General features: G+C 34.4%; 1 protein-coding gene across 2 annotated transcripts in view; it reads right to left on the bottom strand.

Annotated features, from left to right (window-relative positions):
* SPAG16 (sperm associated antigen 16) overlaps positions 1–26476 on the bottom strand; it is a 983948-nt gene that overhangs the window by 283848 nt on the left and 673624 nt on the right. For both annotated transcript variants that reach the window (XM_027051529.2, XM_027051521.2), the window contains one exon: positions 15333–15398. In XM_027051529.2, the coding sequence (XP_026907330.2) occupies positions 15333–15398 (66 nt within the window). The remainder of the gene's footprint in view (positions 1–15332; positions 15399–26476) is intronic.

The following is a 26476-nucleotide window of genomic DNA, read 5'->3' as shown; positions in this document are numbered from 1 at the left end:
TACTGCTGGAGCAGTTTTTGCATCAATTTACATGAGAACATGGAGATGACAAGACCCCATGAAGAGTAAAAGCTGGTCACAGTTGGTACTGCATTTGAAATAGTGTGCAGGGATAACAATTTTAATGATGCAGGCACTTAAATTCATTATTTGTTGTCCTTTATCAAGGGAGAAAGTCAGTCCTTCCATACTGCCAGAGTAATGAAGGGGGCAGAGCAGGCAATGAAAATTAGAGAAGCGCTAGTTTTCTGCAGGGGAGACTAGAGGTCAGACAGGGGCTTGGGACCCAGACGTCCACACAAGCAGCTGACGTAAGTGCAGACTGAAAATTTTCCAGTCAAATCTGTTTCTTCCCTTGTTGGAAAAAGATGATTTTTTTTTATTCACCTAAGTCAGTTTCAAAATATTTAGAGTGCTGACTATGAACTAGGTACAAATTCATATTTCTACTAATTTCAAAATAATCATTTCATAAGGGTTTAGATGCAGCTTTTCAAAGGTATGCATTTTTAACACTCTATGGTGAAATAAAGCAAATCATCTAGGAAAAATGGCAGCAACATGTTAATACTGTTCTTAACATCACTCCTTTTTCTCTTTGCCCTTTTGCTCTTTAATCGTGCAGATGATATCATAACTAGATCCACACAAATTCTGTTAAACCTGTTTTGTCTTATGATAGTAAACAAAGGTGTTACTGTATTTGGCAGAACTCTCTTTTAAAGTGGCCAATTATTATTGATTAATATAGTGTTCATTGCAAAAACACTGTTGGGGAAATTTGCAATAAATTTATTTTATTTTGACATGTACATAAGTGCAGTCACATAAATTCAGGGTAGTTCCATTATATAGAGATATACATACACAAATACACATATACATTATATATATACATGTATGTATAATGTATAATGTATAATGTATAATATAATGTATGTATAATGTATAATGTATGTATACATTATATATATACATATATATATACATACACATACACACAAACCTATTTACAAATTATTATGTATATGTATATATGTATGTATATGTATGTGTATATATGCATGTATATGTATATGTATGTATGTATATGTATATATATATGTAGGTATGGTAATTTATCAACAGGTTTGAGTCACCATAATGTATATATTACTAAAGTTTATGTTTATGATGATAGGCTATATTTGTCTGTTGCCATATTGAAGTGAGTGGATAAAATATCCCTTATGGTTTGATTCATAAAAATAGATTAGAGGATGGAACTATATATATTTAGCTAGAACTCATAGCCTTTTGAAGAACTATTGCTTTACTAGGCTGTGTTTCTGTTTGCCTAGAACTTTTTAGAAACTCTAAATTTTTTTTTACTAGAAATATAATTATATTTCCCTAAAGATATGGAATTGTATCCTTACAATACTCTTTGGAGAAAGAAAAGTTAGAATTCTAAAAAGGCACAGTCTATTTTTACTATTTTTAGGTATATGAAAAATAACATAATTAGAAAGCAACCCATAATTTAATATCTTGGTTTCTTTTGTAAAATTTGTCCTTAAGTGTGTACACTGAAAACCAACCATTTATGAGAAAAATTTCTACCCTTCAGTTTAACAAGAGAAAGTTTTGAACACCTTCAGTGAAATTCAATATCAAGCCTTATAAAAAACAAACAAAAAAAAAAAAAACAAGCAAAAAAACAAAAAACAAAACCAAAAACAAAAACAAAAAAAAAATCCCACAGTCTATATTTGAGTTCTTTGTGGTCTTAATTTTCTCTAGTTCAGATGAAGTAAAAGATCTAGATATCAGCAGCATTTACATTAGAAAGAAGTTTCTTTTGTTTCACTACCATCCAATACAAGTCGAGGAATGTTTGCAAATTCTCAAAAAAAAAAAGAGTTCGTGAACTTCAATATTTTAGAAAATATACAATAAATTTAGGTTTCTAAATTTAATTTAAATAGAGAAGTTTAAATTCCTTTAGTTAGAAAACTGTTGAGTTTTTTGATAACGCTGTTGAAAGGGGAAGGAAAGGCAGAGCACAGTGGTGATTGACATGCTGGGTCCGAGACCATTGTACAGTCTGCCACAGAGAATTCCAGACCATCTGCCGGGAGATGTAACTTTTGAAACATTTTCCATGAAGGGCCACTCTTGGTATACAAATTAAATCTTCTGAAGAAGAAGGGCAGATTCTCCTGTTCTCCCTGTAGTTTTGCATGTTAACTAGTAGTCACTTCTTAAAGTATGGATTCATGGGGTCACATTCACCACAAACACACAATTAATTGGAGAACATTACATTAAAAGGAATAATCAAGTTTTCTTATAATTGTGCTTATGAGTAAATGAGTGTGGCAATTCTTTTCACTCTAATTATGTGATTCAGGGATAATATATGATGCAATAGACATTACCCCTGTATGTAAAAAAATCTCTTAGAAAACTCATGTTTATTAAACATGCAATTTTTCAAACGTTTAAATCACATGCAAGCTTAGACTGACGATAACTAATCATGACTTGAAATAAATGTAATTTTATATTGATATTTTTATATTATTTAGAATATCTTAGTACTGTAAAAACTGTTTAAATGAGACTTCCATGCACGGGGAAACCACTTGCCTAAATGGCCAAATGTTCTGAGCAGTGACATAGTTTCTTATACAAGTAGTAAATATATTTTGAACTATTTTTGGCAGTCAAATGCTCAAAACAAACATGGAAAGTCTGAAAAGTGTATTAAATTTTTAAGTAATATTTTAAGATTGATAGTGTAAAATAAATTTAATTGTGTCACAGCAAAAACTGTCCTATGTCCTCTCAAATGCTCCTTGAGTTCTGACTTGCAGGACTTTCTGATATTTATTAATCAATGAATATTTATTAATTAAATTTTCTACCAAGAATTATGCCAAGAGTTATGGGGGAAAAAAAAAGTTTAGGCATTACTCAGCTATAAAATTAAAAAAAAAATGTATCATGCTAGGGTATTTTTTGTATAAATAAACATTCTGTAATCCACATATAATGCTATGAGGTTATTCTAAAATGGCCTCAACTGTTTCACATTTAACCAATAACAACCATCTAAGTTAACACTTTCCTATTATATGCAACATATTCCACCTACTTAATGTAATTCCAGTCCATTCCAGTGCCTTTACTCTATTACCCCATACTACTATCACCTCAGGAACTTGGCCTTGCTGTTTCCTCTATTTGAGTTCTCTTCTTTAAGATCATTGCATGATTTTCTTAAATGTCATTCTCTCAGAGACTCTTCCCTAACCTGTTCCATTATAAACCTCAACTCTCACCTAATTGCTCTTTTTACGCTAATTTATTCTGGTTAGATAACACGTATTATTCTTGAGACTTCATTTATTTACTTGTTTATTGTCTTTTGTTACCAGAATATAAAGTCCATAAGAATAGGACTTAGCCTCATTCACTGCTGAACACTCAATATTCATATCAGTGCCCAAGACATAGTAGGTGCTCAGTAGGGAGATATTAAGTAGAAATTTTATTACTGAAGTTTTCATATATGCCCCAAGTTTTTAAGCCATCCAAAAGATGTATAGACTGAAAAACAAATTATTAGTTTTATAGTTAAAGAGGAAGTGTCAAGAAATATAACATAATAATGTTGCTTCTAGTTTCATTGGAACTATCTAGAAAATTACAAATGCATGAATTCATTGCTATCCAACTGTAGAAGTTATTGAAGGTTAAACTTTGAGGGCAGAATGATATAATTTCAAATGTCCTATTCTTTTGTCATTTACAGTATTTAATTTCCAAGACCAAAACAAAGCAGAAATAAAGGGAGATCTCTATAAATTCATTACACTTAAAAATAATTTTCTAATTAAGTTTTGAATGTCTGCTTATCCAACTCACTTTTTTTTTCCCTTTCCTTTTGAGTGTCATAATTTTCTATCAGAAGTTATTTTCTCTGAAAAGTGTTAAGGCAAGAAAATTCCTTCATTAAAGATTTAGTTTAAGAATATCATAGTATTAGATTAGTTTAAAATTTATAAAGTTAATTTTTGAATATTAGGAGCATTGAAATAATTCAAATCTCATATAAAATAAAATGGCATGCTACATGCCCCTTAATTTTCTATTCTGCTGTTGTTTCCAATTTCCCCAGGTAGAATATGCTTTAGTGTTTTTCACCACCATCTGAAAGTTTGACTTATGCATCATCTAGGTGCAGTAATGAATAAGAACTGACATCAAATATCAATATTATTGGCCCAGCTAAATGGTAATTGACATCAAGTTGGATTGCTGAAGAAGTAAACAAAATTGAAATTTTTTTGGCGTGTAAGTACTGCCTGACATCATTTGTCCTTCAGAGGATCAATGGCTGCATGACCTAAATGTTGTTTGTATTTCTTTATATAAAATGGCCAGAGACTGATACTAAGTACTTTCCATTTGAGTCTGGATAACAAACAAAGTTGAGAAAATCAGATATTGAGCTTGTTTTACTAAAATGGAGAGAGTATAATTTTTTTTTTTTAACTAGGCAATTGCAGGTATTAGTATATTTCATGATTTAAATAAAAGGTAATGTGAATTAATGCATTTATGTACACATACTGGCAACTTAGGAAAAGCAATTCATCTATATCAGATCAAATTTAAAACACTTAAGTGACTAATTACTAAATGGTATATTCTGATATGAAAAAAACATCTCCTACTGAGATTTATATCCATTTTTATAGTAGGATTCAGCTCAAGTTTAGTACAAGTGCATAGTTTTTATTTGGAATAGCTTTAGAATTCCATTTTTTGAAATCTCTGTTAGAGTACAAAATGTATATTGCAGATTTATGGTTATACTACTGATATTATGTTAAACACAATTGAATTATGGGACATAAGAAATTTATCTTATGTGTTTGTGTGTATTCTTTTATTTACTGTTACTTATTTGAATGCAAATGGATAAAAGGACTGTTAGCTTCATGAAAGAGAAGGAGAAGGAAAAGAAGAAGAAGAAAGAGGAGGAGGAGGAGGAAGGAGGAGAGAGGAAGAGTGATAATAATAGCATTTTCTAGTTGTCAGGCACTATGTTAAATACATTTCATGTATAATCTAACACTCACTGTTCTTTTTATCATTCATTTTCAAAAAAGAACTGAATGATTGCTCAAGATTATATATCTCATGACTGGGAAAATCAGGATCCAAAAGTATAATTGAAATTTGGTAATTTTCCAGTGTCCCAAAGTCATAGGAAATGATGATTCTATAGAGGCTTTCTAAGGAGCAACTAATCTATCCTGATAATAAAATATGTTTAGCTTGCAGCCCACAGAATTTGGAAGGCTAATAAAATTGAAATCAATAAGATGCAATGATACAATGCTGTAATGAATTCTTTGTACTTTCATTTGTTCAGAACTCTGCATCCATTCACCATATTTTTGAACATTAAAAATACAAAATAAACTATACTAGATTTTAGAGATATTGAGTCAAATAAGATTTTAAAATGTTCTTTTTTTCATTTCTTTTCACTGCATTCCAATTTAGAAAGATTTTTTTTTTCCCAAAAAGTAAACAGTCAAAAAGTCCCAAGACAATTGTGAACCATGACTGATCTCCTGCTTCTGTGAAGGGATGAATAGGGTGACACTAAGATGGTAAGAGCTGGATAAAGGAACCAGTTAAGATGAAGGGAAAGCAAGAGTTTTATTTTTAACATGTTAAAAGAAGACATATTATAGATATTCAGGCTGAGAAGCAAAATAGCTAATGATAAGTGTAATGATGATGATCCAAGTGGGACCTACTTGGAAATCATCACATGTAGGCAAAATCACAGGTTAGAATGAAATGATGTGAAAAGAAAATGTGCTAAGAAACAGGATTTAAGATTGAGTCTTGACATTGTTTAATATTTAGCAGTCAAGAGATAAAGAAGGATTCAGCACAGTAGATTGAGAAACAATGACCATGGAGATTTTACTTCTTAGGATTCATGAAGAATTTTTTTAAGTGATTATGAAAAGTAAAACCTGATAATAATGGAAAATTAATCAATGGATGTAACAATATGAAAATTAAGAGCAGTTTCAGTGGAGTTTTTGACTTGGAGTTCATACTTTAATGGCTGAAGAAAAGATGATATAGGAAATTTCAGGGCAACATGGAGGAATAAGATAATGAAAATATAACACTGTCATTCAAACTTCAAAGAAATTATGGATTAAAAAGTGAAAAAATTAACATATATAAACTCAAAAACAGACAAAAACAAAACAAAAAACAATGAAACAAGGGTCAGCAAATTTAAAAAGAATCCAACAGAAATTCTATGGATCATAAATGTAGTAACAGAAATATAAAAACTCAATAGAGAAGTGTCTGGGTGGCTCAGTCAGTTAAACGTCCAACTCTTGGTATCAGGTCAGACCATGATCTCACAGTTGTGACTTCAAGTCCCATATCAGGCTCTGTGCTGGCTGTGTGGAACCTGCTTGGGAGTCTCCCTTTCCTTCTCTCTCTGCCCCTCCCTCCCCTACTCATGCTGTCTCTTTCTCAAAAAAATTTTCACATATATTTCATAGATCTGTTGCTAAAAGCAATTTTAAATAAGTCTAAATTTATAAAATGAAACTATTAAGAATATGTGAAAGTAAGAAAAGTAAGGCAGCAAGTGATTGAGAGATGGAATGTCAAACATTTTTTTAAAAAATGGGAAATTTTGGAGCAGGTTTATATACAGATAAAAATACTCCTATAGGAAGGGGGAAAGAAGGAAATAACTGTAAATGTAAACTTATGAAGAGAGTGAAAGAAGAATGGGACATGAAATTTATTGTACAATCTAAAATATTAAAATATCTTAGAGGCTGACAACTCCTATGATTACTGAAGGTGAGACAGTGACAATGCCTGGAGATGCCCATACATTTAGAAATGTAGTAGTAGGAATAAGAGATTTCTTCTCTGAAGGCTTTTATTTTATCATAAAACAATGAGTCAAGGATATAAGAAGAGGGTCTGTGGAGGAGAGGGAAGTGGGAGTATGAGGATATTTGAGGAAAAGGTATGAAAGTAATCTAAGTGAATAGAAAAGTGAACACACTAAACAAATATATTTTAAATGTTCAGTAATAATGAGTGGTTATTTGTACTTTGGAGTCATAAATTTAAAGTTAACTTAAATAAAGAGAAAAAAATTAAAAAAGGCCCAGGTTTCCAGTTTAAGATGGAAACATAGGAAGACTCTGAACTCACCTTCTCCACAGACACACCAAATTTAACCTATTAATATAACAATTTCTACTGAAGAAGAACTTAGCACTGACTAAATAGCTACTAAACAACCAAAGACAGAATAGCAAGATAATAGCAGGAGAGATGGAGACATGTCATGCTTTAAAAGGGTGACTATAGCCAATTTGACAATAAATTATATTTTAAAAATGAAATAAATAAATTAAATAAATGCCTGGTAGAATTCATCTGGCAGTGGTGGGGTGGGGCGTGGGATATGTTCAAATGTAAGTTACAAACCAATCATGGCTTAAGCAAATAAATGGCTTATTTTTCCACATAAAAAAAAAAAAAAAAAAAAAAAGAGTAGCATATACAGCCACAGCTCCAGCCAGCCAGCAACAGCCACCACCAAGCACATGCAAGCTGCACAGGGGTGACCATACATAAGACAACTCCCTCAAGTTTAGGAGAAGTAGCCATTTTACTGAATCCATAGAAACAAACACAGAAAGTCAAACAAAATGGGGGAGACACAGGAATATTCTCCGAAAGAAAGAACAAGAAAAAAAACCTTAGTAAGAGAATTAAATGAGACAGAAAGAAACAATTTGCCCAATAAAGAATTGAAAGTAATGATCATAAAGACACTCACTGGGCTGGAGGAAAGAATGGAATAATTCAGCGAAAGCTTCAATAAAGAGATAGAAAACATTAAAAAGAACCAGTCAGAACTGGAAAATACAATAAATGAAATAAAAACACACTAGAGGGAATCAACAATAGATTAAGGATGCAGATAAAACTATTGAAAGAGCAGACCTAGGCCGGCCAACTCCATTTTGTTCTGTGTCCTCCATCTTGTTCTGTATCCTCCATCTTGAGTGACTATGTCCCTGACATGGCTGCAGAAAGAAATTCCCTGCTCAAACCTCAAACCACACCTCCTCCCCTTGAGTAACTTGTGGATCAAACCATGCCCAGCAACCTGCGAAACAGGACTCTGACCCTTCCCCAGCCAATCGGCTGAGGCCATGACCATTACCTCACCAACTACCCCTAGACCCTTATAAAACCTTTGTGCTTTTGAAACTCGCTCTCTCTGGTATCTCACCGCTGCATCGGTGCAGGTAGGGGATTGAGCTTGAGCTAGCTTGAGCTTTGCAAAAGCTTTGCTTTTGCATTGGACTCGGCTCCCTGGTGGTCTTTGGGGATCACGGATTCTGGGCATAACACTATCAGCAATCTGGAAGGCAAGGTAATGGAAAGCACACAAGCTGAACAGCAAAAAGAGAATTAAAAAAAAATTTTTTAATGTTTATTTATTTGAGAGAGAGAGACAGAGTGCAAGTGGGAGAGTGGCAGAGAGAGAGGGAGACACAGAATTTGAAGCAGGCTCCATCCAGCCTCTGAGCTGTCAGCACAGAGCCTGACACGGGGCTTGAACTCATGAACCCTGAGATCATGACTTGAGCTGAAGTCTGGCACTTAACCGACTGGGCCACCCAGGTGCCCCGAGAAGAATTTTTAAAAATGAGGGCAGATTAAGAGGTATCTTGGACAATATCAAGCAACAAACATTCACCTTATAGGGGTGAAGAGAAGAAGAGAGAGAAGAAGAAGAAGAAGAGAGAAATAAAGATGTAGAAAACTTATTTGAAGAAATAATAACTGAAAACTTCCTTAGTCTAAGGAGAGAAATAGACATCTAAGTCCAGGAAGTACAGAGAATTCCAAACAAGATGAATTCAAGGAAGTCCACACCATAGCACATGATAATTAAAATGTCAAAAGTTAAAGATAAAGAGAATCCTAAAAGCAGCAAGAGAGAAAAAGTTACTCTCAAGAGAAAAGCTTACAAAGCTATCAGCTGACTTTTCAGCGGAATTTTTGCAAGCCAGAAGGGAGTGACATGATATATTCCAAGTGCTGGAGGAAAAAAAACCTACCACCAAGAATACTCTACCCTTCAAGGTTATCATTCAGATAAGAAGGAAAGATAAAGAATTTCCCTGACAAATAAAAGATAAAGGAGTTTATCACCACAAAACGTTTTACAAGATATGTTAAAGAGATTTATTTAAATGGAAAATAATTGGCCATAATTAGACCTAACAAAAATATGAATAAAAAGATGTAAAATATGACAACATATACATAAAATAGAGAATGGAGTAAAAAGGAAAGAGAAAGGGGAAAGAAAACACATTCATTTAGATTGTGTTTGAACTTGAATGATCATCAAATTAATATGAACGGCTATTTACTTAGAATGTTATATATGAGCCTCATGGTAATCCCAAACCCCAAGCCTATGATAGATACACAAACAAATAAGGAGAAAGATAGCCAGACAAAACACTATAGATATTCACTGATCACAAAGAAAGAGAACAAGAAAAGAAAAAGGAAAAAAGAACTACAAAAACAACAAGAAAATAAATTTTAAAAATGGCAATAAGTACATACCTGTCAATAATTACTTTAAATGTAAATGGCCTAAATGCTCTAATCAAAATAGAGTGGCAGAACAGATATAAAAACAAGACCATCTATATTCACCTAGAGGAGACTCATCTCAGACCTAAAGATGCATACAGACTGAAAATGAAGGGATGGAAAAACATTCACCATGCAAATGGAGGGGAAAAAAACCTAGGTTATCAATACCTGTACCAGACAAAATAGACTTTAAAGCAAAGACGATAACAAGAGACACAGAAAGACATTACAGAAAGTTAAAGGGATCAATCCAACAAGAGGATATAACAGTTGTAAATATGTACCCAACACTGGAGCACATAAATACATAAAGCAAAGATTAACAGATATAAACAGAGAAATAGGTGGTAATACAGTAATAGCAGGGGACTTTAAAGTCCTATTTTAATACTTTAAAGTATCATTACTCCACTTACATTGAAAATCAATCAGAAAACAATGTCATTGAATGACACATTTGACCAGATGGACATAACAGATATATATAGAACATTCCATTCAAAAACAACAGAATATGCATTCTTTTCAAGTGCACATGGAATCTTCTTCAAAATAGATCACATATTAGGCCATAAAGCCTCAATACCATGCCATGCAACTTTCCCAACTACAATGGTATGAAACTAAAAATAAATCACATGAAAAAAACCTGGAAAAAAATACAAACATGTGATTAAATAAAATGATACTAAACAATCAATGAGTCAATGAAGCAAGAGAGGAGTAATCAAAAAAATACATGGAGACATATGAAAATGAAAACACATTGGTCCAAAATTTTCACTCATGATAAAAACTCTCAACAAAAATCAAATAAGGAACGATATATGGAAATCATATATGAAAAACCCATACTTATCATTCTCAATAGGGAAAAACTGAGACAACCTACTGAATGGGAGAACATATTTTCAAATGATATATATGAGTAAACAAAAAGCAGAATCAGGACTATAAATACAGAGAACAAACTGATGGTTGGCCAGAGGGGAAGAGGATGAGGGGTTGGGCAAAATGGGTGAAGGATAGAGGAAGATACAGGCCTCCAGCTATGGAATGAGTAAGTCATGGGAATATAAAGCAGAGAATAAGGAATACAGTCAAAGACATTTTAACAGTGATGTAACAGGACCAATGGTAGCTATATTTGTGATAAACATAGCATAATACATAAACCTCTTAAATCGTTAAGTTGTTCACCTGAAACTAATGCAACATTTTGTGTCAACTATATTTAAAAAAAAAAAAAACCAGAAAGCAACCAATTTGATGGTATAGTATATTAAAATCTCCCACTTTTTATTTAATTTTAATTTTAATTTTTTAAATTAAAAAACACTTTTTTAATTAAAAAAATTTTTTTTAATTATTTAGTTATTTTGAGAGAGACAGAGAGAACATGAGTGAGGGAGGGACAGAGAGAGAGGGAGAGAGAGAATCCCAAGCAGGCTCTGTGCCATCAGTCAGCGCAGAGCCTGACAAGGGGCTCCAACCCGGGAAACTGTGAGACCATGACTTGAGCTGAAATCAAGAGTCAGACACTCAACCAACTGAGCCACCAAGGCACCCCAATTCTCTTGCATTTTTAAATCCTTTCTGTACAGGCTAAAGAATGTAGGTTTTCCAGGTATGTAATATAGCGAAAATTAGGTCAAGTTGAACTAAAGTTCTTTGCAATGGAACTGACAGAATGGCAACTGAAGAACCTAAGGTGGGGTAAAATGATAAAGTGAAGGCAGAAAGGGTGATAAGAAGGTGAGTGAGATTTTAACTGATTAGACCTCTCAGTCAGGGAGAGAAAATGTTGTACTGGATTTACTTAAGACCTGGAAAGACAAATAAGCTTTCAGAAAAGCATGCTTGGAAATGAGATTTTGGATGCAATACATTTACAGTTAATGACTAAGGTGTTCAGAGTCTGACTTCTGGAACATGTAGCTGAGGAGCAAAGGGTGTTGGAGAAAATGTGGTCAAGGAAGTACGTGGTCAGACTATCTCATGGGCCACATAGGTAGAGAAAGAGTGATTCAGGAACTGTAGTCTTCAAAGAATGAAGGAGAGTGCCTGGGAGATTCTCAGCAGTGAAATCTATTCAAGCGGTCAATCTGCTTTAGGATTTCAGTGGGATGCTGGTGTATTTTGAGTTTAAAAGATCTCATTTGATCCATGAGCCCTCACTTAATTCTGGAAGTCATTTTTTTCCTTGATGACCCTTAAAATGAAGCTAACTTAGACCATACTTCCTTATGGTAGGAAGTGCAGGGTAAGATACTTAGGGATAGAATGCAGACTGGACTTAATCTTTTCCCATACCTTTATGTTTTATGAGTTCTTTGGCTTTTTGATGTTTTCATTTTGATTTTATGGCCATTTTGACATACAGAAGGTGTTATATTTATTTCTGTTATTGATAGACCTTTCAAGCCAGCAGGTTTTCCCTTATTACTTAGACTTTCATTTCCAGAGAGTTATGTTTGTTCCTCAATCTGAGCTCATTACCCCTCCCATCTCTCATATACCCTTCACTACCATTCTCCATATACATAGTCAGCCAATTCCCCTAAAATCCCAACACTTCCTTTATCTTCCTCGCTTAAATTGTGACCCTGAATATCATCCACAATTACCACTTTCCTTCTAGATCTCTTACCCTCCACATGACTCAAGGTCAACAGATGGAGTAGGTATCTTCCTTGGTACAAATTCCTTAAACCCATTTGTCTCTTATCTATTCAAAACTTCAGACTGCTGTAAAGATAACACTGATTGACTTCATGTTCCTTCACCTCCATTCTTGGCAGCTACAGCTTTCACGGCATTATATATGTGGAAAACAAGTTAGAATTTGATTTGTCTTCTATTAAGGCTATATACAATGTTATCCATTTTTGAACCAGAATATCCATATTTTATTTAATTGCAATAAAGACACATACCTCTATATTTGGAAAATCAATATAACAATATTTGAATTAATACAACAGGTTAATTAGAAGTAAGAATAGGACTTGAGGTAAGTCTGAAGACTTCTCTTTCTAATTAAAGCCCTGTAACTACTAGAATTGTCTTTGATCCTGTACAGCCTTCCAATTTTGTTCAACAATGAGGCTAAATTCCTAGCTTAAATGTGTGAGGTGGAGGTAAATACTCCCAAGGAAAGATACATTGGTATTCTAATAGAGTTGATTTATAGTGTTCACCTGACTTCATCAGGCAGGCACAGCAATAGCCACACTGGCTACCTGCCTTTGAAAACAGCTGGAAACAGCCACGGAAAGATGTATTAACATACATATATATATGTATGTTATATATGTATATATATGTGTTAACATACACATATATGTGTTATTATATATATGTTATATATATATATATATGTTATTGGTTTTGTGTTTAATGTACATTGAATTTTCTATTACTAGTTTTTCAGCAATTACTGTCAATTTTTAAAATTTTTGTTTTGCTTTACAAAATGGACTTAGTAGAAAGCTTTCATAGTTCCTTAAAATGTTTCATTAAACAGATTACTTTAAAAAGCAGTTTTAAAAAATATCTATTTCCAATAGAAAAATCAGTCAGAAATAAAGACATCATAGCCCTAATAATATAACATAGAAACACAATTCAACTTATGTAGAGTTTTAGGACCATAAATAACTATCATATGTTGGGTGTTTGTTTCTGCGTTTCTTGGTTGCTAGCTAGGTAACACTGAATTTTACATTTATGATTCCTGCTCAGAAGTTTAAAATGTAGAATTTACCTAAAACTGTGTTTACGTAAATAGCTAAATACATTTTTAGCTGGTAATGCAATTTGAATACATATCCCTGAAGGCATCAAACAATTAGCAAGTCTAATTCTAAATAATTCAAATCTCTGCCTGCTATATATGCACTGTATAATTCATTTATTATGACAGCTTTGTCTGATGGTTTATTTGCATGGGAACTGTGTCACAATGCCATGTCCTTGAGTAAAAGTCTTTGTGCTCTTTCAGTCACTACTACCTCCTAAACTTTTGATATTCTTTGGCAAGTATGTGAAATAAAACCGTTTCCAAAACAACTGACATATGTGACCAAAAATTTCACTTAGGAGTGTCAGTCATCATAACAAAATATCATTTTGTTAATATCATATTTTGTTAGCTATCTCGGACATCTGGGCCTCATATTCATCATCTTGCTTTTGAATTATGTATACTTAATGCACATCTTCCTTGGTTGCTAAATAAATAAATTTAATTTGGCTATTTCCATATTTATTAATTTTATTATTTGAGATGTTAAATGGTATGTCTTTTTTAGCTATGTTATTGCTTACCAAAAATAAAATGCCTAACTCACAAAATAATTTATTTCCATTTAGCTTCCATTTAATTTTCTTAGGGTGTGTAAAGCTGTAAGCTGTTTAATAGATTTTTAGCATAAATATCCTTATATCATATGGGTTCATAGTGTTTAAATGGCTCCATAATTCTGCTAAAAATAAAATTTTACTTGGTACCTAGAACTAATCCATAATATATTGGCTCAATAGAGTCAATTAAATGGAAATTCCTTACTAAGATGAATTTGTTAAAATATAATTGTAGTTGAGCCCATCACTAACATTCCAGGTGTCATTCACAGCGACACCAGCACAATTTTAGTTGGAGCAAACAACATGCGTTTAGAAGAAATAATTTTTAGTGAGCATTTTTCTTCCGTCTAAAAGAATAATAACAGCATGATAGTATCAGAATTTTGACAACGCTGTCATTTTGAAGTTAGAAGTAGGTAATCTATCAGATTAATTTTTTAGCTAATTGGGAAAGAAGAGGGATATGGAATTAAGATTCACACTCTATTGGGAATTTAGAGACAAAGTGAAATGTTAGCAATAATTAAATCATAGAGTTTGAAAGGACTTGAGAGGTCATCTATCAGTCAAATAGCTTTCATCTGAGAAAGAACAAACTTAAATCATCCTTCCCTGAGAACTATCTGCACCCTTTTAGCTTAGTAACTCAAAGCCGTGTTTAACAGTCTTCCTAGTTGGTGAAATCATCCTGATATCTGAATGCCTCAAGCTTATGGATAAACACTTTTGCTATGTCATCAGTTTATAAAAGAAAGATATATTTGAAACCTTTCAATGAGCAATTGAAAAACTGTCAAATCAAGGTTGCTCTGTTCTAACCTGAAGGAAGTCTATTTTTCTTTGACGGCTTGTTTATTCTTGGGTTTCCATTCAAGCATTTTCATTATTTTTATGATTCTACATTAATATTTACAAGTCTATCCTGCTTACTTTTGTGAAGCTCATATTAGACAAGACACTTTAAAAAAATGTGGTTAAGTGGAGTAAGTATAGTAGAATTACTCGTCATTCCTCCCACTGTATATTGTACATGTGTGTTTTAAACTTCTGCAACCCAGACTATATATTTTTTCCACTGCCATAATTAATCCCTAGCCTTGTTCTCTTCACCCTGTTAACTTACCATCCCCCCACCCCTGGGACTTTGTTTCAATACAGTTAACTTGTATATATGAAGTATTAAAATAATTTATCCAGAGAACTGAACTCACCCTAGGAGTGAAGGTGGCATCATTGACAGAATGCATATGACCATAAAGTGATTGCTCACAGTTACCCTAGGAAGACAAAGCAGAAATAAAATCAAATAAATTTCTCCAAATATGTGACAGAAATAAAAAGATAATTAATTTTATTTGGTTTAAAGTATTGTTTAGTCCAATAATGAAATTATACATTCTCATGATAGAAAATGTTAGCTTTTGCTATCAGCTACCATTCAAAATCAGACATGGCTGTGCTGGTAAGTGTGTTATACATGCTGGTCTATGGACTGAAATTCAAGTATCCTCACTTTTATGCTACTGAGCTGGTGGTGAATTCTCACTATGTGAGAATTAGCATAGTTTTCAAGCCATGGGGTCAACGTTTACAGAGGTTTCTTGTTTTTACCTCATTTCCATCACAGCTAAGTATGTAGGGTTCTTTTGTTTGTTATGGAATACAAGATCACATTTTAATTCCTGAATTTTGAAAGTTTGTCATTAATATCATTACATGATAAAAATGTTATAACACATGTAAATTCTTTTTAACACAAAATAATCATTTGTTTTATGAACACTATACTTCACATCTATCCATTCAGGTCATCTTTTCCAAACAATAACTAAAATTATTAGCCACAAAAATTCCCAAACTTCAGTTTAAATTATCTCAAGAAAATTTGGCTCACAACACATTACATGGGGGATTTTAATATGGGGACTTTTAATTTTGACACCAATGTTCAAAAGACATTCTTAATTATCTTATGGAAATAACACAAATTTTGTAGAAGAACCAGAGAAAGTCATGTGTGGAATATTGTTTGTATAATCTTGTTATGGGCTAAAATTCAGATGTAATTGAACAATGTATTCATTCAACAAATATTTTTGAGCAGTTAATCTATGTCAGGCACAAAGAACCTTGAACATAAAACATAACATAAAACAAAGCACCTTGTCTTCATCCACCCTATATTATAAGGGGATAGGGTGGGAATAGATATTTTAAAAAGTATAAAGTGTGTTTGTGGAGATCATAAGTATTGGGGAAAAAAAAGAAAAGTCAGATAGGGTAAGGGGTATCATCGGTTTTGGGATTGAGGGGCTAAGAGTAAACCAAATTATCAAGGGAATGATATGGTTTGACTACATTTAAAAAGTAAGGTTTGAACAAAAATTGAAGAAAACCAAGCAGACATCAAGAGAAAAAGAATTCCAGGAAGAAGGAAAAGGTAAAGCAAATGTCTCAGAGATAGGAGTTTTTACATAGTGTATTTCTAGAACAAAGCAGCCAATGTGGCTGGGGAGAGGTCAATCAGGAGAACAGGCTTATTAAAAGGCTTCATCTCCTCTCATTCACTACCTGGTATTTACTTAGTCCTAAACCCATTTACTGCTGGTTGAAAGACTACAGAAAAGATTACAAAATGAGACATGGAAGAGTATTATCATCATGTCTCATTGCTATAGGACATCCATGGAATAGTTTGGAACTAAGAAAAGTTAGACAGGCTTTATAACTAAGCTCTGTTTAGTCCTACTACTGTTGTGTTCACAAAGTTAAATTTAAAATATTTATTTACAGAATTAATGCTTGCTGTTAATCCCGTTTCACAGAATGCAAAATTTCCCCACATGAATTTAAATTTCACAAAAATATGTTGAAACATCTTGGTACTCTTTCCAGATCCCCCTGCCCATGTTATTCTGGTTCAATTATCTTGATACTGTTACACTTTAAACCAATTATGCTGAGAATTTCAAATTCTCTAAATACCCAAAGTAGAAATAAATTACTTACAAAGCCAAAATGGCAAAGTAAAGTTATAATTAGCTTTAATATATTGTCTTAGGAACTTTTATAGTTAATTTTCTTTGAGAACTAATATCATATATAGTTGTATAATATTATACTTGCATAGTGAGGGTGTGTGTATATATATATATATATATATATATATATATATATATATATATGTTTAAATTAGCAAAATGTTTTTTTTGCATTAGTAAAAGTTTTACATTTGATGCTCTTCTAAAGTGAGAATCTCTAAACTATTTGATTAATTGTTAAGGAAAATGGAGTTTTCTGATTCAAATCCTGAATGCCAAGTTTTAATTCAAAGTAGAATCTCTAAGGCACTCTTGAAAAGCCCTGGAAATATGGGGTTATAATGGAAATGCTGACAGACCACATTTGTGCTGCTATAACAAAACCTGACTTGAAGATAAATGTTTCATGAATTAGGAAAAGTTAAAAAAAGCTTTTCTATCCAGCTTTGTTCCCAAGATAAAAGTGAATCTACTCTTTTTGTGGAAGAGGGAATATGTAGGTTACTAATATTCTAGTCTGCAAACAGCCTTAATCAAAAGTAATACCCAAATCGGGATAGTAAAATTTGGAATATCTTCTTTGATGAATTCTTGTCAGAATAGTTTTCTTTCAAAGAAGTGGAAAAAAATGTAAGAGCGAAGAGTCTTATAAGAAAAAAGCCAAAACAAATCAAAACAAAACCAAAAAAAAAAAAACACATGTGACCCAACATGTCATTGCACCAGTATTTAATTCTCTCGGAGAAGCTGTGTGCAGTGATGATTGCTATCACTGGCCCTGGGGATAGAAACATCTGGGAATTAATTCTTGGATCTGCTACCTAATAGCAGTGTGACCTTAAACAAATTGCTTCACTTCATTGTGCTCCAATTGCCTCATTTAATTCTCCAAACAAACCTATAGGTTAAATACCATTACCGTGCCAATGAGGTAATGATATTTAACCTATAGGCTTGTTTTGAGAATTATATTGGAAAAATGCATGTGAAATGTTGATGGAGTGCCTAACACAGAGTGACAGCCTGACAAATATTAACCCTGGACTTGCAACATAGACCACCGAAATGCTGATGACTTTCAAATAATCTCTGCCCTTTGCTCTCCTGCCTTCTTAAAGATCCCAATAAAGAGTAGTAGAGGCATTGGTGCTGCCTTTTCTATTTGTCTGTCAGATTCACTCCCCATGTGGCACTGTCCTACTCTGTGCCCTGCTCTCTACCAACAACATCGCTTTGGGCACTCAAGCTCTTGGGTGTCTGGTTGGATTCATCCAGAGGGAAGCATCAATAGGATATAAAAGAGCAGAAAGATAAAGAGGACAGATAAATGACCGCTTTACCTCTCTTCCTGTTCAGCTGTGATATTGTCACCGGTCCTGTTTTCTACCTAATTCCACTACTCCTGTTATGTGGGTCCTTGGCCATGACTATAGCTCCAATGTGTCCAGTAATGCTCTCCTTGCCCTGCCCCTTCAGACTTCCCATTGTTGCTAACTCTTGGTTACTGTGTTTGGTCCCTTAATCCCATTCACATCTCTGTAAACATTCAACTTGAGTTTACTTCATGTATCATCTGTTTCCTGCTAGTGATGCAGCATGTCAGACATAGTATGCAAAAGCAGACTTTTTTACTTACTATGTCTCAACTGCCTATCTTTACTCTGCCAAATCTTTCCCTCTAAGTAAATGGCATCACCAGTTGCTCAAACAAAAAACTTTAGGTATGGGGCGCCTGGGTGGCTCTGTCAGTTAAGCATCGAATTTCGGCTCAGGTCATGATCTCACGGTTAGTGGGTTTAAGCCCTGCATCGAGCTCAGTGCTGACAGCTCAGAGCCCGGATCCTGCTTGAGATTCTGTGTCTCCCTCTCTGCCCCTCCCCTGCTCGTGCTCTGTCTGTCTCTCTCTCTAAAATAAATAAACATTAAAAAATTTTTAAAAATATTAGGCAATAAAAAACCCCCGAGAATTAGAATACTTATCTTTCTACCCCCACTCCCCACCTTTCCCTCATCCAGCATATCACCTTCTTCTTCAGCATAGATCCCTACTTTGCCTACCTCTGTCTCTCTTTACTATTACCACTGTGTGCAGGAAACCATCCATCATATGCAGCCCAAAGACAGCAGGAGCAACCTTATTGGTCTCCTTGCTTCTACTCTCACCCAACTTCCCATCTATTCCTCTCACAGCCAGTAGAGTGATCAATAAAACCTGGATCAGATCACACCATGCTCCTGCTAACAGCCATCTGAACATTACCATCGCTCAGAATAAATTCCAGACTCCTTCCACAGGTATTGGTAGCCAATGAATAGGCCACTCTGCTTTATTTCTTTCATATCATTCATCATTAACTAAAATTGCTTAAAAATCTGTCTCTTTGTTTGTTGTTAGCTTTCTCCCAATAGAATATAGCTCCACAAGAGAAACTTGTTTGAAACTTATTTGTCTTGTCCACCACTCTTATTATCCCCAGGGCCCAAGACAGCTATGGTATAATTTGATAAAAAGTTGTTAAGTAAAAAAGTAAACAGTTACATGGAGATCACAACTGAAAATTGGAAAAAAAAAATCTACCCTCACCAGATATCTTATTTTTGGATACATATCTTGGTCTTCTTCCTAATATTTATTTTGATTTTGGTTAATCATGACATGTAATGTGCACAGTCTTATTCCTCTCAACTCCTTTGTCATAACTTGGCTCCAACCCTGTAGCATATTTACACTTTGACTCTGCCAAGACAGTTGATGACTCCAGATGAAGGAGGCAAATTTACATTTTTTCAGTGTTCATTATGTGACTAAAGCATCTTGTGCTAAATTATTTACTTTTGTTATTACATTTAATCCTCACAGCAACTCAAGGGCATGGATCTCAACTCATCTAGAGATGAGAAAACAGAAACACTAATCCACCACTGCAGAGATACAGAGTGCCAAAGGCAAGACAGTCCTAGCTCCTCTTTGTTGTAATCACAAAGTCATCTAACCAGTAATGTGAAAGAATTTGAAGGGAGAAGGTGGAGGCAACTTTCTAATGCCATTTTCAAAGCTAAATTTTTCCAATATTTCTTTCTTTCTGGTGCACCTCCTCGTCCCCCTGTGGTGGTGTGGGGCCACATAATAAGTTCTGGCCAAAGAGCTGAGTGAAAATGACATGTAACACCCCTCTCCTGCTCTTTCCAACCTGACTTGTATAGCACTTAACAAGAAGTACAATATCAAGGGATATCTTTTCCCTCTGTCAGAAACCAGAGCATTCAAGGTGCCTGCTAGATCATTCTGGATCCTAGGTGAGTCAGTGAGCAGAACCCTCCTTCTGTTATATGGAGGACATACACCCAGAGCAAGATATAAATGTTACAGTGGTTTGGAGGTTGTGTGTCACTGTAATACAACTTAGTCTCACCTGACTGACATAAACCCTATGCAGGAAGATTATATATAAAATGCAGGAAGATTAGTCTTATGAAAAGCTTTTCTACTATTAATACCACCATGTGAAAAGTTGAAAACATATTAAAATAATACTTATTAGAAGCCTAATACTCAAGACAAAAAAAAAGCTTAAAAACTTAAAAATCATAAAATAATCATAGAATAAAATCACAAATAGTCATAAACTAAGCACCCAAAAATACCATCACTAAAATCATTGAAGAGTGAATATTCACTAACTTATTTTCTCTTCATAAGGACTTATTTGACCAATGGATTCAACATTCTTTTGGAAAAAAAAAAAAAACAGACTTGAACATATAAAGTAAGCCTCCCAACTCAGACTTTTGCCTTTGTTTTTAAACAGGCTATCTTTTAAAATATCTTTTTGGTGTGTTAAAGTGTCTTTAGTGGCATACAACATATATGTGCATTTACACATAGTAAAATGCACAAATCTTAGGGTCTTAGCTCAATGAATTTTTATCAAAACATAGAATTTTTATCTATGTATGTATCTGTGTAACTGCCATTTAGATTAAGATCCAGATCATTTCTATCACTTCAGAGAGTTCCCACATGACCTTCTTAGTAAAAACATCCCCACGTTTTTTAATTAAATTTATTTTATCGGAGAAAAGAAATCTAGGAACATAGTTGAAAAATTAGATAGTATAGGACACTATCCAGTGAAAAGTTAGTTTCCTATCTCAGGCCATCCCTAGATGCAACAACTGTAATAGTGTCTTTTGCACATTTCCTGGGACATTTTGTGCACATACATTCACTCGTCTTTACTGTGTCATGTTATCTACCTTAGTTCTTGCATAAATGAAATCACACTATTGAGCATTTTGTTAAGAGAGGTTGTATACTGTAGTGTTAAAAAATGTGATACTGGATTAACATTGCAGGTTTTATTATTCAGTTCATTGGAAAGTTATTGGTCATATCTCTCATTTATATAAAAACACCACATTAAGTACTTTATATACAGTAACTCTTTTAATCTACTGTACAAAACTCATAATACTTTAAATTCCCATTTACAGGCGGTGGAATTTGTGTAAAGATTAGCATAGTGCCTACACAAATAATCTACACAGTTGTAGATTAATTTGTATTCTTTTCTATTTCTTGTTTTACTTATTTTTTGTTGGCCACTGAGATTAAAAAAAAAGTCACCACTCTTCTAGGAAAAGGCCCATTGTCATGGTAACAAACACCAGAACCAGTTTTAAACTTGTCTAATCAATTATTAACAGTTCCATAGCCCTGCTTACAAGTAAACACCAGAACTGGTTTTAAAACTATCTAATTAATCAATGACAACTAACTTCTGTGAACACTTCTTGAAAAGCTAAATAGCATCAGACTCATGATTTAAAATTCAGCCAACTGGCCAAAGTTTCACTACACTGCACATGTTCCCAAAGCTCATATTAACCTTCTTCTACCTTGAAAAGAGACAAATAGTAAGTCTCAATAACCAACACAAACTATTCTTCTAAGACCAACGTAACCCAGTCCTGCCTGTGTAATCAATACTATTCAAAGTAAATTGTCCACAAAAAATAGATATAAAATCAGCAATTGGATTGGCTTAATTAGGATAACTCTTCTTCATTGAAGTATATGATAAATTCAGTTTTTTGGTTTCAGGTATTGACTGGTGGTCTCCTTCTTTGACACCACAGAGAGGAGTAAGGACGTTTTGGTTTGCTAGGGCTGCCGTAACAAAGTACCACAGACTGGTAGCTTAAACAACAAAAATGTATTCTCTCACTGTTCTGGAGGCTAGATACAAGATGAAGGTGTTGGTAAAATTAGTTTCTTTCTGAGGCCTTATCTTGGCTTGTAGAAGGCCATCTTCTTCTTATATCTTCACATGGTCTTACCTCTGTGTGTATTTGTGCTCTAATCTCCTCTTCTTATAAGACCAACAGTCAGATTGGATTAGGGCCCATCCCAACAACCTCATTTAACCTTAGTTACCTTTTTAAAGACCCTATCTCCTTCCCATGGGGTGTGTGGGTGGCTCAGTCAGTTGAGCATCTGACTTCGGCTCAAATTCATGAGTTTGAGCCCCGAGTTTGGTTCGTGCTGATAGCTCAGAGCCTGCCTCAAATTTTGTGTGTGTCTCTCTACTTCTGCCTCTACCCTCACACTCTCTCTCAAATATATACATTAAAAAAAATTTAAAAACCCTATTTCCCAATACATTTTGAAGTACTAGGGTTAAGATTTCAACATATGAATTTGAAAGGACATAATTCAGTCATACCAAAGGGGCAAGATATCTTTATTCTAATATTCATAAAATATCTTAGGAGTGCAATAGCTATTAGGGCATTAGCTGGTTGCAAATACCAAACTGTAAGATTATTTTATAGTGTTTATTGTACTGAATATAGAATTTATATACATTATATTAATGCACTTTGAGCTAATATGTAATCTCAGAATGAAAAGTTTAATTTTTTTTGATGTTTATTTACCTTTGAAGGAGAGACAGAGCGTGAGGGGAGGAGGGGCAGAGAGAGAGGAAGACACAGAATCCGAAGCAGGCTCCAGGCTCTGAGCTGTCAGCACAGAGCCGGAGGTGGGGCTTGAACCAGTAAACCACGAGATCATGACCTGAGCTGGTTGGAGGCTTAACCAACTGAGCCACCCAGGAGCCCCTGAATTTTTATGTCATGCTTGAGCATATATCTAAACAGATGAATATTATCCATGTATATAACCTTAATGGTTAAGAGCACAAGGTCTGGAGTGACACTGCTTGAATTTGAATTTGGGCTTTGTCACTTATTACGTCCTTGGAATACTGTGAGCCTCAGTTTTTCATCTGTAAAATAGAAATAATAAGAGTATCTACTTGATGGTGCCATTGTGAGGATTTAAGTTAATTCATATAAAATGCCTAGATTGCTGCCTGAGACATAGCAAGTACTCAATAAATGTTAATTATTACATGGTAACAATATGCAGATTACAAGTTCTGTGATAGCAGGGATGATGTTCCTTATCTTCATCACTTCATAATGATAACTGCAGAGATTAGCTGGCTCATAAGAGGTATTCAATAAATATTTTTGAATTAGTACACACACACACACACACACACACACACACAGGCCATTCCAAGGAAAGTTACTAAGCAAGTAATAATAAGTTTGCCTCTCACCGACTTTTCTTTCCTTCACCACATGACCTCCACCTTTTCAAGGCAATTCAGATGAAAGGGCAAGGGTTACCCTCTCAGTACTTTTGATTTTTACAAAAGAATCTTCACGGAGAAGAACTCTAGGAAGTAGAGCCCTAATCATTGAATGTCACACCCATTGGACAGTTGCACAGAAAACAGGTACCATTTTTTCCTGTTGGCAGCACTGTCTGTGCCACCCCATCAGCCCTGCCAGCCCCTCACATCACAATACAGAGGCACTGTCTCCCCATAGAATTATTCCAGTGTATATTTATTTCTAGAAAATAATTACTTAGAGTAAAATAGCTAAAACTGTTTCAGAAAAAATTATCTAAATAAAACACTGAGGTTAAAGAGAATTATATTGTGCAATTGCATTCTGTGCATTTTCATTTCAAATTTTAGGACCAAGGAAAATCGCTATTAAAGAAGGCAAAGCAAACTGTGTCCAAAGGTGAGCAGAATTCAAGTTTATACCAGCTGTGAGAAAAATATCCTCCTACTCATTACCAGTTAGATGTAGTTATTCCATTAGAGCTACCACCTTAGTTATCAAGTTTAAGAATTAATGTCAAAGAATTTTACAAAGATCCTCTTTTAATTGAACAGGGCCAAATATTTAATGTAATGGAGTAATTTATATAACATTCATATTTTCTGCAAATCTTTTAAAAATAACTTTGTGACATTAAAGAATTTTAACATTATAGGTTTACAAATTGTTAAAGAAAAATATATTCCATTATTATTACCGAAACAATCTTACTGGCATATAAATTGGAGACAGAATAATCATTAACAAGGATCCTGGTTTTTGTTATTTCATATAAATAACCATGACTGTGAAAGATTGATTGCAGCTTTTAAAATGTTTGCTGAATCCATGTGTAATTAAGATGAGTTAAATATGCAAATCAAGTCTAATTAGCTTCATTTATTAATGTTAGTTTGCCTTGCCTCTACATAATTTCTGCTGTGGATTTTTTTTAGTACATAGTATTTTTTATTTCTTTGTTCTAGATTGAATTGCTGAAGAAACCAGCTTTTTTTCTAGAAGGAGAAAAAGCTTTCATATGGAGCTCTGGGTGCCATTTAGAAGGGAGGGTTTTAAAAAATGTTCCCAGTACCATGAAAACTGACTAAATTGTTATTACATATATTTCCAACCACCTTTCTCTAGACTCTATTTAATTATTCCACTTCATCAAGGAAGCAAACCCTCTGGGAACTTCTTTTGATGAAAATGAGCTTTTGTCACAATATGTCCATCACAGTGATTAAGTAGAACATACAGATTGGGTAGAGCAGGGGGCATCAAATGAACCAAAGTTGTCTGTAGAAATACCTTTTCCTTGACAAAACATCTAAATTCTCCTGCATTCACAAAACAAACCTCTGTATGTAAAACCAACAGCCTCACGTTGTTCGTAGTTCTCTTGGAAACTATGAAGTGGGGCATTTACAGGAAACATTGCAAACAATGTGGAGTTGAGAACAAGACATTATGTTTTGCAACACAACAAGGAAAGGAATAACAAAGTGAAACAGGTATTAAAGAAAATTATGAATATGGGATGATGTCCTGAAGTCAGAAGACATGATAAGGAAGAGAAAAGGGTGAATGTAGGGAAATTACTGAATGAAGACAGTGGAACCACAGCCTAAAAATAGAAGAATGGAAGTAATAGGGAGAGTCAACCTACCAGGGCCCTGAAAGTCAGGGGACATGTACAAGGGAAGAAAAGTAGTGGAGAAGGATGTGAAAGATCTTATAATGAAGGGAAATTTACTTATGAAAAAACAAGGGTGAGCGGACTTCTTAGGCATTGTTAAGAGTGGATTTAGGAATAGACAGGGAAGAACTGAGTAAATCCAAGTGGCCTGAGCCAAAATGGAAGGCCAAGTAGAAAGTTTTACAAGGTCCAGCTGCAGGGAAATGCAAAGGGTATCAAAGCCCAGAGTAAGGGCAAGAGAAGCCAGGAGGAGAGCCAAGAATCAGGTCCAAAAATAAATAATTCAGCCAGGACATTGAAACTAAGGGTGCAGGATAATTAAAACAAGATCCAGAGTTTGAGAAACCTGATGCAGAACCAGAGGAAAATGGTCAGAAGAGTATTTTCATAGTGGTACCACTTTCTTGAGTTCTAGTGATTTCAGGCTGAGATGATTACACTTGCCCCAGCCTCTTCTTGCATTTTTTCGTTCTTTAATTCTGCCCTCCTAAGGATGAAGAAATAAAATGAGTGGGAGAGAAAATACAAAATATTGAGATTTGAAGCAAATTTAAGAGGTAGGCTGAGAATGAAAGGGCCGGCCTACGCCAGCCGACTCTATCTTGTTCTGTGTCCTTCACCTTGACCACGCCTCCTCCCCTTGAGTAACCTCCTGCTCACCCGTTCAAACTTCCCGATCAAAACACGCCCAGCAACCTGCAACCTGCGTAACAGGACTCCGACCCTTCCCCAGCCAATCGGCTGAGGCCACAGCCATTACCTCACCAACTGCCCCTAGACCCCAGTAAAACCTTTGTGCTTTTGAAACTTGCTCTCTCCCTGGTATCTCACCGCTGCGTCGGTGCAGGTAGGGGATTGAGCTCAAGCTAGCTCGAATAAAGGCTCTTTTGCTTTTGCATCGGACTCGGCTCCCTGGTGGTCTTTGGGGATC

Source organism: Acinonyx jubatus, chromosome C1 (genome assembly GCF_027475565.1).
Source record: "Acinonyx jubatus isolate Ajub_Pintada_27869175 chromosome C1, VMU_Ajub_asm_v1.0, whole genome shotgun sequence".
Taxonomy (NCBI): domain Eukaryota; kingdom Metazoa; phylum Chordata; class Mammalia; order Carnivora; family Felidae; genus Acinonyx; species Acinonyx jubatus.
The sequence above is the reverse complement of the archived record's forward strand: the minus strand, read 5'-3'. Positions and strand labels throughout refer to the sequence as shown.